Consider the following 18,772-nt stretch of genomic DNA (forward strand, 5'->3'; position numbering starts at 1 on the left):
CTGTTAACAGTATCATCTCAATTATAAAATACCATACTCAGTTCTGTCCCTCCATTTTCTTTCATGTGTATTTCTATTGCCAAAAATGCTCTTCTTCCTAGTCATTCATTTGTTCATTCATTCCAACAATAAATATGTATTGTACACTATTATGTGCCAGGTATTGTGTTGGGATACATTGTTGAGCAAAGGAGACACAGTCTCTGCCTTCATGAAACTTATTGCCTGGTGGGAGAGACAAACACCAAACACGTATTCATACCAACATATCATTATAAAATGAGATAGTGTGCTATGTAGGGTAGTATGACCGTATGGAACAGGGTCTTCTGTTATACATCTAAGCTGAGAAGGCTTCCCTGAGGTAGCAATGTGTGAGCTGAGATCTCAGGAATTGAGTAGGAAAAGAAGGAAAGAAACAAGGAAGAGGCATCCAGGGAGAAGAAAAACCATATGTAACAAAGTGTAGTGGTTAAGAGCATTGACACTGGAGTCACACTGCCCACATTCAAATTCTAGCTTTATAACTCACTGGCTATGTACGTTGGGCAAGTTCTCTGTGCCTCAGTTTTCCTATCTATAAAATGGGAATAATTATACCTGCTTCATAGGGTTTTTGTGAGGGTTAGATGAATTAATACATGGAAAGCACTTAGAACAGTGCCAGGCATATACCAAGTCTGAAAGGGTCCTGATTTAGGAAGGCATATAGTGCCCTTGAAGAACTGACAGACTGCCAGTGTGGCTAAAGTGGAGGGAGCCAGGAAAGAGTATTCCAGTATGAGACTAAAGAAGAAGCAGAGACCTCATCAAGACCTCACAGACTGTGTTAAAAATGATCTTAAGTCGTGTGGTACTATTCATAATTTATGTTTTTAAAAGATGAGCTGGCTGCTGTGTGGAAATGGATTATAGTGGAGCAAGAGTGGATTCATGGAGACCACTTTAAGAAGTTACTACAGTGTGGGTTGCCTGGGTGGCTCAGTTTTTTAAGCGTCCAGCTCTTGGTTTCGTCTCAGATCATGATCTCACAGTTTCATGAGTTCGAGCCCTGTGTCTGGCTCTGTGCTGGCAGCGCAAAGCCTGCTTGAGATTCTCTCTCCCTCTCCTCTCTCTGCCCCTCCCCTGCACACGTGGTCTCTCTCTCAAAATAAACAAATAAACTCTAAAAATTTTTTAAAAAAGAAGTTACTACAGTGGTCCAAGAGAGAGCTAAATAGTGGCTTAGACTTAGGGTTATGATGACAGTGATGGAAAGAAATGACCAGTGGCTTAGATAAGGGCATGAGGGTTCGACAGCCAAATTTCTGGCATGTGAAGCTGCATGTTCACTGACATTGAGTGCACTAGAAAAGGACCAGGTTTGGGGATAGCAGACAACTAAGTGGAAATATTAATTAAGTACATAGTTGAATATAAAGCTCTAAATTAAAAAAGACTTGTGTTTGAGATAAATTTGGGAGTCCCCTGTTCATAGATGGCAATTGAAACCATAGTCAGAGATGAGACTTTAAGGAGAGAGTATAAACCAAGAAGACTGATACTGAGTTTTGAGGATTTATCATCTAAAGGACACTTGGTGTGAAGATTAGCCAAGAAAGAGCCTTAGAAGATCAGTTAGAAGAATAGAAGGAAAAGCAGGAAAGTATGGTATCTGGTAAGCCAACTGCTACCAAACAGTCAAGTAAAATGAAGACTGAAAAATGCCCATAGGATATAGTGACCTGCAGATCATTGGTGACCTTAGCAAGAGTTTTGTGAGTGGAATGCTGTAGGCAGAAATCACATTTGAATAGGTTGAGCAGGTGAGAGAGGTGAACAAAAGGAAATGGAGGCAACAGGTATAGACGATGCTCTCAAACTTTGTGAAGGAGAGAAATAGGACAAAAGATAGGAAGTGGGATTGAGAAGGGTGCTTTTGTTTTGTTTTAAGATTGGAGAGACTTGAACATGTTTTAATCTTGATAGAAAGGATCCTGTAGAAAGGGAGACGTGGAAGATACAGAAGAGAGAGGGGATAACAGTGTGATTCATCAGGAGGCAAGAAGAGTTTGGGATCCAAAGCACAAGCAAGGAGACTGGTTGTCAGAGGTGGCACAGCTCCTCTTTCATCGTAGGAGGGAATGAGAGAGGATGAATGTGCATGCACTCTGGTTTAAGAACCAGCCCCAAGAAGCCTCCTTTTGACTGTTCTGGAATTTTATTAATTTGCTTCTTCTCAGAGCCCTAAAGTACTTAACTGTATTTTATGAATTCACATCTTCTATCTTCTTTGTCTCTTACTATTTCAGGCCATAGGCTTGTCTTTGTCAACTAGATTATAAACTTGAGAATAAAACACAGGAGTTTATTCTCGTATCCTCCTCATATTACCTGGCCTAGAGCTGAGTTTGACTTTAAAAAAAATAGATGCTCAAGGGGCACTTCAGTGGCTTAGTCGGTTAAGTGTCCGACTTGGGCTCAGGTCATGATCTCGCAGTTTGTGGGTTCAAGCCCCACATCGGGCTCTGTGCTGACAGTTCAGAGCCTGGAGCCTGCTTTGGATTCTGTGTCTATCTGTCTGTCTCTCTATCCCTCCCTCACTTTTTCTCTCTCTCTGTGTTTCAAAAATAAATAAACTTAAAAAAAAATTTTTTTTAATGATTGTTTTTGAGAGAGACAGAGTATGAGCGGGGGAAGGGGCAGAGAGAGAGAGGGAGACACAGAATCCAAAGTAGGCTGTGCTGTCAGCACAGAGCCCCACACGGGTCTCGAACCCACGAACTGTGAGATCATGACCTTAGCTGAAGTCAGATGCTTAACCAACTGAGTCACCCAGGTGCCCCAACTTAGAAAAATGTTTTAAAAATAGACATTCGGTAAAAGTCATTGAGATGCTTAGGTAAAAGGAACAACTCAAGTTCTAAGTACTAGCTATTCATATAGTGCTGTTTGGACTTTTGTCACTGAATCGTCAACCTTGATGATTGATGTAAGGCCTAAATATGCCTTAGATTTCATAGGCACTGAGTAGAATTACTCTATGGCTAATCGTAGTAATTTAGCTGACAAGGGATAAGTAGCTTTTGACTGGTGATTAGCTTACTATTTTTCTTTGCTTTTTCCCAGGTACAACAGCTACAGGTCTTGTTGCTACAAGCCCATGGAGGTACCCTGCCCGGATCTATAAAGTAAGAGCCATAGATTAATTTTATTTTTTAAAATTTTTTTAATGTTTATTTATTTTTGAGAGCAGAGAGAGACAGAGCATGAGTGGGGGAGGGACAGAGAGAGAAGGAGGCATAGAATCTGAAGCAGGCCCCAGACTCTGAGCTGTCAGCACAGAGCCTGGCGTGGGGCTTGAACTCACAGACCATGAAATCATGAACCAAAGTCAGATGCTTAACCAACTGAGACACCCAGGTGTCCCCCCCCCCCCCCTGCTTTTTTAAAAATTTTTTTAAAAGAGTCGTAGATAAATTTTAAATGTATATTCTAACAGAGGCCATTTCTTCTGATGGTTGTTTTACCCTGATAGACTAAAGTTTCTGGTAGCATTTGGCATCAAGGTAGGGATCTTGCCAAACGTTCTAGTTAGCTTTGAGGCAGCCTGATGTGATGAGTTCTAGCCTCAGAAACTTATTAATTGGAATTTTACTGTGGCTGTTTATTCTCCTCCATTTATGTATTTGATTACTTATTTATATCCATATAGAATCATAGGTATTTATTTTATTCTATGGGCTAACATCCAATGCTATCGTTATTTGTTTTATTGCTCAGATTGTTCCTGTTTTGTCCAATAGGCTCTCCTTCAGGGTGATTTTATGTTCTTCAATACACCCTCTAGTTTGTTTGTTTTTTCACCCTCCAGTTTTTAAGCATTTCTACAGAATGTTCCACACCCATTTTGTATTTTCCTCTCCCCAGTTCTAGAATCAACCATATCTCAAAAGAGCCCTGATTTTTTTATTGGAAAATAGTGTTTAGAAACCCAATCTGGGTGCTGGGTGTGCTTGTTGTTACTGGGGTGTCACTGTTTCTAGGCCCGCTCAGCTGGTAGAGAGGAAATATCTGTATGTCTAGTAATTCACACATATACTCATATCTACATTTTTATATCTGTCTTTCTATATATTAATAGCCAGATTTTATACCAAATACCTCTGATTCCAGTCCAACACTACAGGGTTCATTTTAGCCTTCTTCCTCCTCCTATTTATAACTCCTTTTTCCAACAGTAAGACACCAACTCTTATTATCTACAATCTATTTATTTATTTGTTCAATTCCAGGATATACATACAGTAGTTTCAAAATTGCTAGCCCATACTCCTGTGAGAAACACTTTTATGAACTGGATTACAGCATTTAACTGTAAAACTGTATGAACTGGATTACAGTTCTTTTTGTCTTTAGGCTTAGAGTATCCAGGCAAGATACTGTTTCCCACAGTTACTGTTTGTATTCCATTTTGGGTTTCCCCTACGTCTTGGTTGGTTTTAATTGTTAGTTTATATTTCAGGTATGCAAAGGGTATATGAAATATTATCATGCTCTAAGAGTCAGAGTTATACAAAGAAGAAATACTCAGAGCAGAGCAATGCAAATCAAAACCACAGTGAAATATCACCATACACCCATTAGGATGGCTAGTAGTAAAAATACTGAATAACAAATGTTGGCAAGCATGTGGAAAAAATTAGAATCTTTGTACACTGTTGGAAGGATTGTAAAATGGTATAACTGCCATGGAAAACAGTATGGAGGCTCCTCAAAAAGTTAAAAATAAGAATAGCACATGATCCAGCAATCCCACTTCTGGGTAATATATCCAAAAGAATTGAAAGCAGGGTCTTTTTTTTTTTTAATTTTTTTTTCAACGTTTATTTATTTTTGGGACAGAGAGAGACAGAGCATGAACGGGGGAGAAGCAGAGAGAGAGAGGGAGACACAGAATCGGAAACAGGCTCCAGGCTCCAGGCTCCGAGCCATCAGCCCAGAGCCTGATGCGGGGCTCGAACTCACGGACCGCGAGATCGTGACCTGGCTGAAGTCGGACGCTTAACCGACTGCGCCACCCAGGCGCCCCTGAAAGCAGGGTCTTAAAGAGAGATTTGCACACCCATGTTCATAGCAGCACTATTCCCAATAGCCAGGAAGTGGAAGAAACACAAATGTCCCATCAGTGGATGAATGGATAAACAAATGTGGCATATACATATAATGGAATATTATTCAGCCTTAAAAAGGATGGAAATCCTATTACATGTTACAGCATGAATGAAACTTGAGGACATTATACTAAGTGAAATAAGCCAATCACAAAAAGACAGATATTGTATGATTCCACTTACATGAGATACTTAGTCAAATTCATAGAAACAGAAAGTAGAATGGTAGTGACTTGGGACTGGGGGTGGGGAGGGGCAAAAGGGGAGTTGTTTAATGGGCAGAGGATTTCAGTTTTACAAGATAAAAAGGTTCTGGAGATCTGTTTCACAACAATGTAAATATACTTTAAACCACTCAACTGTACACTTAACAGTGGTTAAGACAATAAGTTTTTACCACAATTAAAAAAAAGAAAAATCCACAACAGAACTAGAAGAAAACATAGGCAAAGGTCTATGTGCTTTATAGATAAAGGTGAAAAACAGTGTAGAAATAAAAGCAATGCCAAAAAACTGTAAAAGAATAGACTGAGGGGGTGGTGGGAACAGAGTTGTTTAATGACTATAGAGTTTCAGTTTTGCAAGATGAGAAAGTTCTGGAGAGCCATTGCACAATAATGTGATCATACTTTACTGAACTGTACACTTAAAAAATGGTTATGATGGTAAATTTTGTTAACGTGTTTCTTACCACAATATATTTTGTGAAATGTCATTCCCTCTTCATCCCTGCTACCCTATTCCCATTGCACCCTTATTTCTACCACTATTCTCCCTCCTCCATATTGAACCAATGTCTTTAGTTTCTGGTCTAGCTTTCCTATATTTCTCCTCTACAAATGAGCATATACCTATTTATTTTTTTCATGTCCTCTTATATGAATGGTAATATGCCATAGATGGTCTTTGTGGCTTTGCTCTTTTCAGTATTGCCTGTAAATCATTTCTTATCAGTTCATAAAAGCCTTCCTCATTCTTTTATACAGCTGCATGTTTCTCTTATTGTACATACTAATTCATCCTCTTTCCTATGTATGGGCACTTAGGTTTGTTTCCAGTATCTTGTGATTACAAACATACTGCAGCAAATAACCTGTGTTATTCAGTTCTCATATTATTAGTGACTTATCTTCAGGGTAGATTTCTAGAAGTGGGATTGCCGAGACAAAAGGTAAGTGCATGTGTGATTTTATTAGATATTGCCATATTCCCCTCCAAAAGAGTTACGCCAGTATGCATTCCCAGTGGCAGGGTGTGACAAGGCTTGTTTCCCCATATCCTCACCAGCAGAATGTGTTGTCGTACTTCTCAATTTTTTGCCAATCCAATAGGTGAGAAATACTATCTCAGTATCTCATTTTAATTTTTATTTCTTTATCAGTGGATCTCAGCTTTTTTTCATGTTTCAGGCCCACTTTTATCTCTTTTTCTAGTGAATTGTCTATTCATATCTCATTTTCTATCAGATTTTTTTGATCCTCTGGCCCTTTTTGAAAAAATGTGGTAAAAGATACATAAAATAAAATTCACGACTTTAACCATTTTTAAGTATACAGTTCAGTGGAATTCAGTGCATTCACAATCTTATACAACCATCACCACCATCTTGCACAACTGAAACTCTGTACCTGTTAAACAATAACACCCCAATTTCCCCTCTCCCCTCAGTCCTGGCAATCACCATTCTACTTTCATTTAATTATCTGAAGCACCTAGAATGAGTGAAGTCATACAATATTTGTCCTTTTTGGATTGTATTTTTTCACTTAGCATAATATCTTCAAGTTTCATCCATGTCGTAGCATGTGTCAGAATTTCCTTTCTTTTAAAGGCTGAAAAATGTCCCATTGTGTATGTATACCACATGCCGTGTATCCGTTTATCCTTCATTGTACACAGGTTGCTTCCACCTTTTGGCTGTTGTGAATATGCTGCCATGAATGCTTTAAGACCCTGATTTCAGTTCTTTTTGGGTGTAGACCCAGAAGCTAAATAGCTGGATCATATAGTAACTCTTTTCTTTGATTTTTTAAATTAGACTGCCATACTATTTTACATAGTGGCTATACCGTTTTGCATTCCTACCAGCAGTGCACGAGTGTTCCAGTTTCTTCACATCCTTGTCAAACACTTGCTATTTTCCACTATAAAAAAAAACTTTTCCTAAAGTTTATTTATTTTGAGAGAGACAGAGAGAGGGTACAAGTTGGGGAGGGGCAAAGGAGGGGGGTACAGATGATCCGAAGCAAGCTCTTTGCTGACAACAGCTCTTTGCTGATAACAGATGCAGGGCTCAAACCCACAAACCGCAAGATCATGACCTGAGCCTAAGTCAGATGCTTATCCCACTGAGGCACCCAGGCGCCCCTCAACTTTTTGGCTATTATGAATTATGCTGTTATGAACATTTACCTGCAAGTTTTTGTACAGACATTATTGGGTAGATATCTAGAAGTAGGATTGCTGGGTCATATGTTTAAATTTTTAAGAAACTGCCAAACTTTTCCAAAGTGGGTATGATGTTTATATTCTCATGCTTCTGGATTTTGATTCATAATTAGAATGCCTTTCCCTATAGCAGGGTTAAAGAGGAATTTGTGTCCTTCTAGTACCTATGTTGATTATATTTTTTGCATTTTGTATTTTCATTTGGAGTTTATTCTTATGTATGTGTGAGCTTATTTTCTTTTAATATCCTTATTTTCCATAACTCTTAATCATTTTTTTTCTTATTATAAAATTGATATGTTGCTTCTTGTAGGACATTTAAAATGAAAAATATAAAGAATAAATCTTAAAACTGCCATAATTTTATCACCCAGGGATTACCACCCTTTATAATTTTCCATCTTTGGGTAATATAGTCTTGGTTTCCTGATAATATTTTAAGAATGTTGAGTAAAGAAACAGAGGAAAGTGGGGTTCCCTTAAAGGGTCTCTTAAAGACCTATTCTAGTTTAACCAGTTTAGAAGCAATTGACCCATCTTCCTTTCCTTTCAGTTTAGCATAGACCTGTTTTATGTAAGACAAGTTTAATGAACACAAGGCTAATAAAACTATTCCACACTTCCAACCATCTAGAATATATTACAGGATATAGTCTCAGCTACACAAGTAATAGAATAGATTCTAAGAAACAGTTGATGAATCAAATAGTGAACTCACCTGTTCAGTGTTCTACAGAAAAATAAAGATGCTACTTCTTTTCTCAAAAATGTATGTGTATATTTTAAGAAACATTTCATAAAAGATCTCACAAAATGTACAGTTCATATACATGAAATGTTTTTTGCTTTTTGTCCTAGGATTATATTCTTTTCTTATTGAATGTGTATCATGGAAGCTTTTGCATTGATTTTCTGTGTTTGTCAATTTGCACATGCTCGGCTAACTTGAATTCCTAGCATAGGCAATTAAATAGCCTGTGAAAGAGGAAACATTGGTGTTCCATTGTATTTTCACCCATTTAAAGAAATCTTGGAAATTTTTAGGAGGGCAAAACTATGGAGTTAAAAGTATCATTACTTTGGAGTTTGTCAATTTACATGAATGAAACATGGAGGTTTTCAGCTTAATAACTATAAGGAAATATCAGAGCAATCTAAAATAACACTAAATTTACCAACAGTTTTTATTTATTTGTTTGTTTGTTTGTTTATATTTTAGAGAGAGCACATGAGTGGGGGAGAGGGACAGAGAGATAGAATCCCAAGTAGGCTCCACGCTCAGCACAGAACCCGATGTAGGGCTCAAGCCCACGACCCTGGGATCATGACCTGAGCCAAAATCAAGAGTCAGACACTCAACCAACTGAGCCACCCAGGCACCCCCATTTATTTTTTCATTTTTTATTTTTTTTAAGTAAGTTTCATGCTCAGCGTGGAGTCCAGTATGGGGCTTGAACTCACAACCCTGAGATTAAGACCTGAGCTGAGATCAAGAGTCAGACATTAAAAAAAAAAAAAAAAGAAAAGAAAAGAGTCAGACGTTTAACTGAGCCACCCAGGCGCCCCAATAGTTTATTTTTATAATCAACATTTTAATTGAACATTCTTTCATAAGAGTCTTAGTAAATTCTCAGTAGTATAACACAAGACCTTATGGTTTGGCCTTGCTATTAACCTTTTGATGAAAAGCATGCTAAAATTTTCTGTGAGAATTCCTTGAGGTCTTAAGCTGGGTGAGAGGGCATCTATTTCCGAAATCCTTTTCGATCCTTTATTGAGATTGAGAACAGATGTTCCCTGTCCTTTTTTTTTTTTCCTCTTTATTATAGCCTTGACAACTATTCATTTTTCCCCTCAGTCTCCTTCAGATTCAAATCTTCATATTTCTTCTGATCTTTTTTCACCAGTCCTATTTTCCAGTCTTTTAAACAATTAATCCCAGTAGATTACCAAAAACACAAAAACAAAAACTGTACCTCTCGTTGGTCTTTTCCATTAGTCTGGAAATGATATCAAGTAATCTGCATAAGTCCCAAAGGTTCTATATGTATTCCTTCAAACTATTTTGTTCCCTCCCACCCACGCCTATTTGATATGGACACAATTGTCACCACCCACTCTAAGCAATTTAAAATTGATAGACAAATGAACAAGAGGTTTTGAGTAAGGCAGGCATTTAGAAGGGAACACTTATTTATGGAGGGTTGTGAAATGTGCTCTCAGTGGCTGCTGGTCATTATATCAACTTTCTGACTTCCTAAATGCTATTTCCCTAAACTTCAGTAAATAAGCAGTTGACTTTTCTTGGGGTTAAATTTCACCCTGAGCTGTGTCACTTCTACCTCCCCCATATCTCTTCCTTCCCTGCTTCCCTAACCTTTAATGAGGGAATGAGGGTGGGAAGAAGAAAGAGAACACCTATCTTAGCTGCAGTTAGCCTTTACTTCTTAACTATATGGCACAAATAGATCTTAAACCAAGAGCCAAGGGTAAAGGTTAGTTAGTCATTTCTGTTGCAACCATGTCTGGTTCTGAATTATTACCATCCCACAAATCATTAATTCAACATATTTCAGGCATATGTTTCTTATTCATTCAATATACTGCCTGACTGGAAGGGTAGATTGGAATGGACACACTTTTTCCCCAGATTTTTGGGGGTTAATTTGAAACCAGTCCCCCACACCTAAAAGGCCTGTGGGGTATATTTTTTATCTACCTTTGATATAGGTGTTATCAACAGGTATTTTTCTAATATGTTACTTTCTTTGTTTTAGTGTGGAACCATCAGAAAATCTACAGTCCCTGATGGAGAAGAATCAGTCCCTGGCAGAGGAAAATGAAAAATTAAGTCGTGGTCTAAGCGAGGCAGCTGGTCAGACAGCCCAGATGTTGGAGAGGATCATTTTGGTGAGGACCCAAGACTAAGCTACTAGCAATCTGGACATTTACTAGCTTTAGTTTCTGAAATGTTTAACATGCTTCTCATTATGAGAGACAAGTTATCTGGAAATAAATGGATTAATTTTACTATGTCCCATGGTAATTTTACTATGTACCCCATGGAGCCCCTCTTAAGCCCTCTACATACATGGGCTTATGATCAAACATACAGAAAAGTTAAAAGAATTGTATGGTGAGCACCTGTATATCCATCACAAAGAATCCACATGAATCGTATTTTAAAGTACATTTGTTCTAAAATGCCAGAGAGGAAAGAACCAGGACCTCCTGTCACCTTAAGTCCTACTTAATCTTTATCCGTAATACCAAGTAACTGTCCCCTCAGTAAGATTTTAGTTCTTCTCTATCTCCCTTCCTCTAATGTCATCACATTTCATACTCTGTCCTAACAGCTGCCGTGGTGAGATAGAACAGCTGGGAAATTAATGTTAATTCTTTTACATATGATTCATTTCTAAATAGTGGATCACTCTGTAACTGATTACACCAATTCTGTATGCTACTACCTGTCTGATAGTAACCTGGATCAGTGCATGCTGCCTCTGTAGCTAATGTTTTTCTGCTAGTCTAAGTACAACTCAATCTTTAATAGCACAATGATTGTCAAAAGCGAAAATGAGTTTCCACCAAAATGTACTTGAACATCTGTAATTTATGCACCTTCATGCATCAGTGTGCTCTCTAGTCAAGGAAGTGTAAGCTGCTTAAAGATTCTTTAAAGGGGGCCAAACCCTATATCCATTGTCTATTACTAGGGAAAGGGTGAAAATGGGAGCTAGGGGATTTTTATATACAGTTTTCTGTCACCAGTGCTGTATTCTGTGCCTTGGGAGTAACTCTAGAGGCTGTGTCTCACACATATGTGAATGTGGCTGACATAACAGACAGTACCTGTTACTCTAGCCACATACCCATTTGAACTTTATAAGGCTGTCCTAATGGCTTCAAGAAAGCTTCTTATTTGATGTGCCGTTGGAATGTCATAACAAGCACATTTTTGTCCTGTATAACCTGCCCTTCCCAAATCTGTCACAGCATCTAGCACGTTACAGATACTGTGATTAAAATAAAATGGAAAATATCAATCACCCTTCCCAAATTGTAGCTCCCTCGGCCATTTCTTCTCTGCTACCGTTCTTGTGCCTCACCCTTTTTCTTGCTTTCTCCTACTAAAACTAGCCTACAATATCAGATAGTGTAACTTGGGAAAAAAAGCTCAGCTCATATTCAGTGTGAGACCCTTTTATGTTTTAAATGCCCTTATGCTGGGGCTAGGAAACAGTATAGTGTAGGAGGCATTTTAAAGTAAGTGGGTTTTTTGCAAACAGGGAATAGCATGCCAGGAAGTATTGCTTTTTCCCCCAATTGCAAAGTTCTGTATGGAATTAAGGCTTCACACTCCACACCATAGTCTGAGCTTCATGGCAAGCATAAGACCCAGCTGCTTAGATGCTGTTTTTAGTAGCTCATGTTGACTGAAGGGCTAATTTCCATGACTCTGTTAAAAAAAAATACATTTCTCACTAAATTACCAAAGCCCACTAAATCCTCTTATTATAGCAAAGGAGCCAGCCTTTCTACCTAGGTTTTGATCCATTGGAGTAGGAGAGAGGGCATAATTAGGTGAGGCTGTTAGGCGTTGCCACTGATGATCTCCTGGGTCTCTGTTGCAGACAGAACAAGCGAATGAAAAAATGAATGCCAAGCTAGAGGAACTGAGGCAGCATGCAGCGTAAGTTTCATACCAAATGTTTCCTATACCACCTTAGTATATAATCACCGACGTTCTGGTCTTTGCAGTATGATTAACCTTTGGGTTCCTTTGTTTGAACTTTCAGCTGCAAAGTGGATCTTCAAAAGCTAGTGGAAGCTTTGGAAGACCGGGAATTAAAAGAAAATGTAGAGACAATTCGTAACCTGCAGCAAGTGATTACCCAGCTATCGGTAAGCCAAGTAGGGGCAGTGTAGATAGATGTATTGCTTTCATTTGTTTCTCTTGATGCATATAAACATATCTAACTTGTGCCTTTGGCCAAAACAACTAGATTGTGAGCTGTTTGAGGACAGAGGTCATGGATCATTGCGTATGATCTGAATATTGAATTTGTTAAGTCAAAACACTCCTAGGTTACATATGCAATGGCACATCAGTATTTCAGTACTGTAATCCAATACTGGAAGCAGCAGCACAGCAGTGCAAAATTGCCTGGTAAAACAGGCAGCAGGCATTGATTTGCTGTCCTTTCAGTGCAGGCTAACTTAATAAGAGGCCTTGTACCTCTTACCTTGATCTTAAGTAAGCTGGGTTCTAGCAGATAGCTTAGAGCAACCAGGGAATACCATAGTTCTTTTTTATAACCAGTAATAAATTCATTTGAATGATTGTTCTGTAAGTCCCCATTTTTATTTATTTTTAGAACTGTTACAGTAGTTGTGGGTGGGCTTGGGCTGCAGGTATTTGTTGTTTTTCCCGGAAGAAAAATTCTTACAATCCCACCACCCTAAAAACCTCTTTTATTTTTGGTGTTCCTTCTCTATCTTAGCCCTTAGGCATATATACGTTTCTTTTTTTAACTGAAGTCATGTTAAGGGGCTGTGGTTGATTAAGGGGTTATAGTAGGTTTTGTTCCATCTATACCCTCTTATTCATCATTCTGAAGCTATGACTTGTCTGTAAATGACTGGTGGTAATTTCTAGCTCTTGGGCAGAGGCTTTAACTTCACCACAACAGTGGTAAAATCTCAGGTCTTGCCCAGTGTTTTCTAGAGTTTTCAAAAGGGTATCACAAAATCATCTACACCTATGTTTTACTCTTAAAGAGTCCGTTTAAAAATATCCTACAGTATTGTGGGAGGAAGGGTTAGGATGAGTTCCAATAAGTTAAGTGAGTAAATTCCCAAAAGACTTGAGAGCAGTGTTTTAGAACAAGTAGTGCTATACAAAACTGCCACGAGCAGTCCAACAGAACAGTTCATTTATCCAACAAACAGGCCACAGCACTTGAGAACCTGGGCCCCAGAGCCAGACACACCCTAGTTTGAAGCCAATTCTGCCACTCAGTAGCTGTATAACCTTGCTAAGTACTGTATTAATATCAAAAGAAAATAATTTAAGTGACTCAAAAAGGACGTTAAAAGCTGATACACTCAGGGAGCACCTGAACTCCAGGTAACTCCTTGAGTGGAAGCAGAATTGGAGTTTTATAAGGTGAGAACGGAGGGCTGTGTGTCCTTGTGGTTTGGCTCATGTAGGAGTTTTGTTGTTAATTGCTGTGAAACTTTTGGTTTGAGGCTGTTCCAGTTTTCATGCCTGTGGCTTAAATTAAGAACATTGGTGCAATCCATCCTACTAGCTCTCCAGTTGTTTTCAAGAGTCGTTCTTGCAACCCTTGTAGTTTGTTCGCTGGTTAAGGTTCATAAGTGGGAGAGATGGCAAAGAAGGGGGAAGGAGGCAAGGAAAATTAGGAACCCTCTCTTTCTGTTTTAATCCTCTTACATTACCAATATCAGCAAAAGGCACTGACAACACAAAAGAAGGGGTGATTAACTGCCCAGAAAATTCAGGAAGTCAGTACAGAAGACAATGGGCCCTAAAAAAGGAATAGAAGTTTGCCACACAGACAATGGGGAAAATACAGTCTATACAGAGAAAAAGGTACTTGTCAAAGCAAAAATGGTTGAAAGTTCAGAATGTGATAAGGACCTCGCTGTGGCTGAATTATAGAGTGCACGCCAGAGAATGGCTATCACAACGTTAAATTTCACCATCTATAATTCCACTTAAATGTAGCTGAAACATCTGCTGTATGAAAACCTTGTGTGAGCTGCCTCAGAATTAAGATAATCTAGGCTGCAGAACCATACTGGAACCGAAGCTTATATGATTACAAAAGAGTGATCCAGGACACCGTTGTTCATGGCCACCACAGCAATCTTAGAGGATTTCACACCATCTCATTTCTGGGGCTTTGGGTCACATGGGAAAGATGAAGGAAACCCATGGAAACAAGTTAATAACGTTAGAGAAGGCATATCCGCGGTGAGGATCTGGTGATATGACTGGTGACTGCTGTGCCTGTAGAGGAAATTGCTAGTGGTGGCTGACTCAGAGGAACTCTGTAGAATCTCTGTGTCTGCCACTGAAAGTCACTTGGCACATGCAGCCAGAAGGTACTAAAGATTGCCATGAGCTGATAAAGTCCCTGGCTTCCCTCCACTGTCACAGTTAGGCAGAGTAAACCCTTTTGCCCAAGGGCTCCTGCTGGACTCTTGAATCAGAGGTTTCCATGTCTATTGTTTCGAGACCCTCCCAGCTATGTATTTTTTGGAAATACACAACAATGTATCCTGTGGTTTTTATTAAGACTCACTACAGTGAAAGCAAAATGTTTCAGATGTAAGTGCTTGTGCCCTTCATTCTGGATTAAAACTATTTTTATTTTAAGTGACAGGTGAACACCCCTTTTTCAGTTATGAAGGCAGCCATTGTTCCTAAATATTCCTCCTGGGGCTTTAAGCACTAAAGTGTACCATTTCTTCCTTAAAAATACAATTCAAACAAACCTCCTTGCTGCAGTCACCTGTGAGGAAATTCATGCAGTCCTTTCAGTTCCCACAAAATCAAATTTTGTTGTTTTTATCCCCTCCTCTAAGACCAGTTCCATAAAAACCATTTTGCATGCCTGGTAATGGGATTGCCTACAGCCTACAAGCCCAAACTTCCTATTGAAGGGCATTGCTGGTTAATGTAGCTCAACGTACCCTAGCCTTGTCCCCATGACCGCCACCTTCAGCAAATCACGTATTTTTACCTTACAAGAGGTTCACCATCGTAGCCTGAGAATGAGAGCTAAAGAGGCTTTTAGGTTGAAATAAATCCCATCATTATATATTTATATTCAGGATTATGAAGGCAGAATCCTACCAAGTTCGTGTAGAACATGTCACCAAAGCTTAACCTTTGGCATTATAAAATTGTATTAGGCCAAAAGCCAAAAGGTAAACCACAGTAATATGTCTTCTTCAAAGATTAACCCATCTACTTCAATCCTGACCCCCTGGAAGGTAGTAGAAAATGTCTCCAAAAGCCAGCGTTACAGGCTTTACTCATCTAGGATAGGTCTGTAAGTAGTCCGTTTACTGAAACTTAAAACATGGGAGGGAAGAAAGGGTAACCATCAACCTATAATATATCGAAGTGCTCTGTTTTTCAAGAAGGATTTCATATGCCTGGTCCTTGGAGAATCACCAGTATTCTAAGTCATGATGAAAAAGGATGTGAGAACACTGGAGCTTCCTTTGAATTTTCTTTGAGTCTCACTGATTAGGAATTTCTGGGCAGGGGAAGTGCTTTACAAATAGCACTTACTAAGGGCCTCTTCACTCCTCGCCTTGAAGGTATGAGACTCAAGTGTCAACAACTATGTAAGGTTTCACTGGGCTGATGCAGAGACTCCATGTGCTAACCCTAAATTATTTCCTTGCTGTTGAGCCAGTAGCTCTTTCACCTTTGACCTCTTTAATCATGTGACTTCCTGGAAATCCTTTCTTCCCAGGCTCACGGAATCACTTAAACAGAAGTGGTAATCCATATGTTGCAATACCAAATAAAGCCTAAATTCCAGTGGGGAGAAGAGAGCTTGCTCATATGATAGCCTATAAACAAATTAGTCCTAATAAGTGGTTTTAGGTTTCCCTTTTAGATGGTTGTCATTCCAGTGCCCAAAAAAGGAATTGCCCTTCTCTGGAAGGGAATCAGCGCTTGCCCTTTCCCTTCATGTAACCACTACCTGCAGTAGCTGCATAAGATTGATTCATTCGTAGATATATGAGGGAGATTTGTCTGACTTCATGAGCACATTTTTCTGGGTTATCAGCCTGTATGGAATTTATTTCCTTCTAGAGTAGGCTCTTGCTACCTTGACAGACTGTAAAAAAAAAAAAAAAACAACAAAAAAAACAAAATAACCCTTGCTTCTATTCACTTTTCTACTGCGTTGCCTTTATTTCATATGTCTGTTTTTTAGGTGGCATGTCCATGTGAACTGGCTAGACCTGTACATTATAGAAGTAGACTTAGTGGTAAAAACACAAAGGATAGAGTCTATAAAATGGGTTAAACTTTGGCCTGTTAGAATGACTAATGCTTCATTGGCTCAATAATCTCTGGCAGAGCAGGAGAGGAGCAATAAATATGTCAATTGCCACATGACCCTATTTTTCTTTTTAGATAGACTACACCATCAACCTTATAATGAGGATAGACTCTTAAGAGGTGGAAAATGGAAATGTGTGGTTTTGGGTGTAGCTATGTGCCACAAAATGGGTCCAGCACCTTAAATGGTCTCTATGTATACTTGAAAAAAAAATTAAGTAACCAATATAAAATCCACTAGTAAGCTTCACTTCAGGGTCTTTTCCTAAACTGAAATATCATTTGTCATTGCAGGATGAAACTGTTGCTGCAACCATTGATACTGCAGTAGAACCAGAAGCTGTAAGTAATTGGCTTTGTGTAGACCTAGGAGCTTTAACTGTGCCATTTCCTGTTAATTTATCACTCAGCTGAGGAAGAGAATCCCTGATTGCTACCATCCTCCATAGAGTACCTTGGAAATCCAGACATCTTGAGTATAAATGCCAGTTGTGTAAAATCCCGAAGTTGGATAGACTCCATCTCTAATAGTATGACTGCTAATGGATGGCAGGGCTTCTCAAGGATGTCATTTTCCTTATTTGCAGTCTGGTTTGCTGACTTCTTGTTAGATGCTAGTATTCTGCGACAGCTGTCTAGCAAGTTAAGGGAGGGAAAAAAAAAACAAATTAGGTAATTATGGCAGAGTCAAAAAAGTAGTAGAGAAGAAACGGAAGAGACTTTTTTTCCTCATCATACTTTGCTTGTGGATGGGATGGTTAGGGGCTAAAAGAACCAAGGGAAATATTTTGAGTGTTCAAGTTGCAAGAATAGATAAAATGTATTAGATGTTGGCTAAAGGTTAGAGAGCCAAGTCAAAATGAAAGGCTAGACAGTGGCTTCCTTGAGACATCTTTTTGTCCTTAAAACAAACATGTATCGATATTTTTTGTATTCTGAAAGAAAGATGGCAGATAAATCAGGTGACCTCTGGCATGTGCCCTTCATTGTGGATTAAAACTACTTTTATTTTAAGTGATGGGTGAACACCCCCTTTTCAGTTATGAAGGCAACCATTATGTTCCCAAATCTTTCAGGATTATAAAGGGATAATGAAGCCTCTTCTCCATTTCCACCATTCCTAAAGTGCCATTTCCAGAACTCTTTCTCTTGTAAAGATCCCTTAGAATGAGATGAAAGTAAGAAATGTTAGCTAGATCAATAAAGGAAAGAGCAAGAAACTCAGTTTACTCTAAGAGTCAGTTAAAAGATGTAAGAAACAAGGTGCTGTGAGAACAGGGAAAGAGGCTAGGCTCGACTCATTTCAGATGTTTAAAGCAAATATATGAGAAGCCATATTTTTAAAAGAACAGGGGTACCAGTAATGGAGAAGTGGCTATGAGACCGACCTGATGAAGTAGGGCCTAAGGATCTCTAATTGCTTGTTTCTCTTACAAGTCATCATTTTGATCTTTTCCAGCAAGTGGAAACCAGTCCAGAAACCAGCAGGTCTTCTGATGCTTTCACTACTCAGCATGCTCTACGTCAAGCTCAGATGTCTAAGGAGCTGGTTGAGTTGAATAAAGCTCTTGCGCTGAAAGAGGCCCTAGCCAGAAAGATGACTCAGAATGACAACCAACTGCAGCCCATTCAGTTCCAGTACCAGGTAAAATATTTACCAGAGCAGCATTTGTTTGTGTCTGCCACTTGTGTGTGTGAGTGGAGCAGGGGCGGGTGGAGGGCAGAGAGAGAGGGAGACAGAATCTGAAGGAGGCTCCAGGCTCTGAGCTGTCAGCACAGAGCCTGACATGGGGCTCAAATTCATGGACCACCAGATCATGACCTTAAATGACTAAGCCACCCAGGTGCCCCAGGCACACTGTTTTTGATGACGTTGAGACAACATAATGTTCATAGTACAACTGGAATTGTATTGTTGGTTTCAAAAAAAGGATACATTCAGGATAGGGAACCTGCAATTTTGTTTCATTTAATCTAACACCTTACCTTATGCAACAGGTATTTAATAAATAGTTTAATGATGTTATAATAAATGTGGTCTCTACTTGTGGAG

General features: G+C 39.0%; 1 protein-coding gene across 2 annotated transcripts in view; it reads left to right on the plus strand.

Annotated features, from left to right (window-relative positions):
- The window catches only part of KIF4A (kinesin family member 4A), a 134,888-nt gene that overhangs the window by 49,490 nt on the left and 66,626 nt on the right, over positions 1-18,772 (plus strand). For both annotated transcript variants that reach the window (XM_040467790.1, XM_040467789.1), the window contains 6 exons: positions 3,109-3,170; positions 10,379-10,511; positions 12,239-12,297; positions 12,404-12,509; positions 17,014-17,061; positions 18,179-18,364. In XM_040467790.1, the coding sequence (XP_040323724.1) occupies positions 3,109-3,170; positions 10,379-10,511; positions 12,239-12,297; positions 12,404-12,509; positions 17,014-17,061; positions 18,179-18,364 (594 nt within the window). The remainder of the gene's footprint in view (positions 1-3,108; positions 3,171-10,378; positions 10,512-12,238; positions 12,298-12,403; positions 12,510-17,013; positions 17,062-18,178; positions 18,365-18,772) is intronic.

This window comes from Herpailurus yagouaroundi, unplaced genomic scaffold (assembly GCF_014898765.1).
Source record: "Herpailurus yagouaroundi ecotype Mexico unplaced genomic scaffold, PumYag 67569, whole genome shotgun sequence".
Lineage (NCBI taxonomy): Eukaryota > Metazoa > Chordata > Mammalia > Carnivora > Felidae > Herpailurus > Herpailurus yagouaroundi.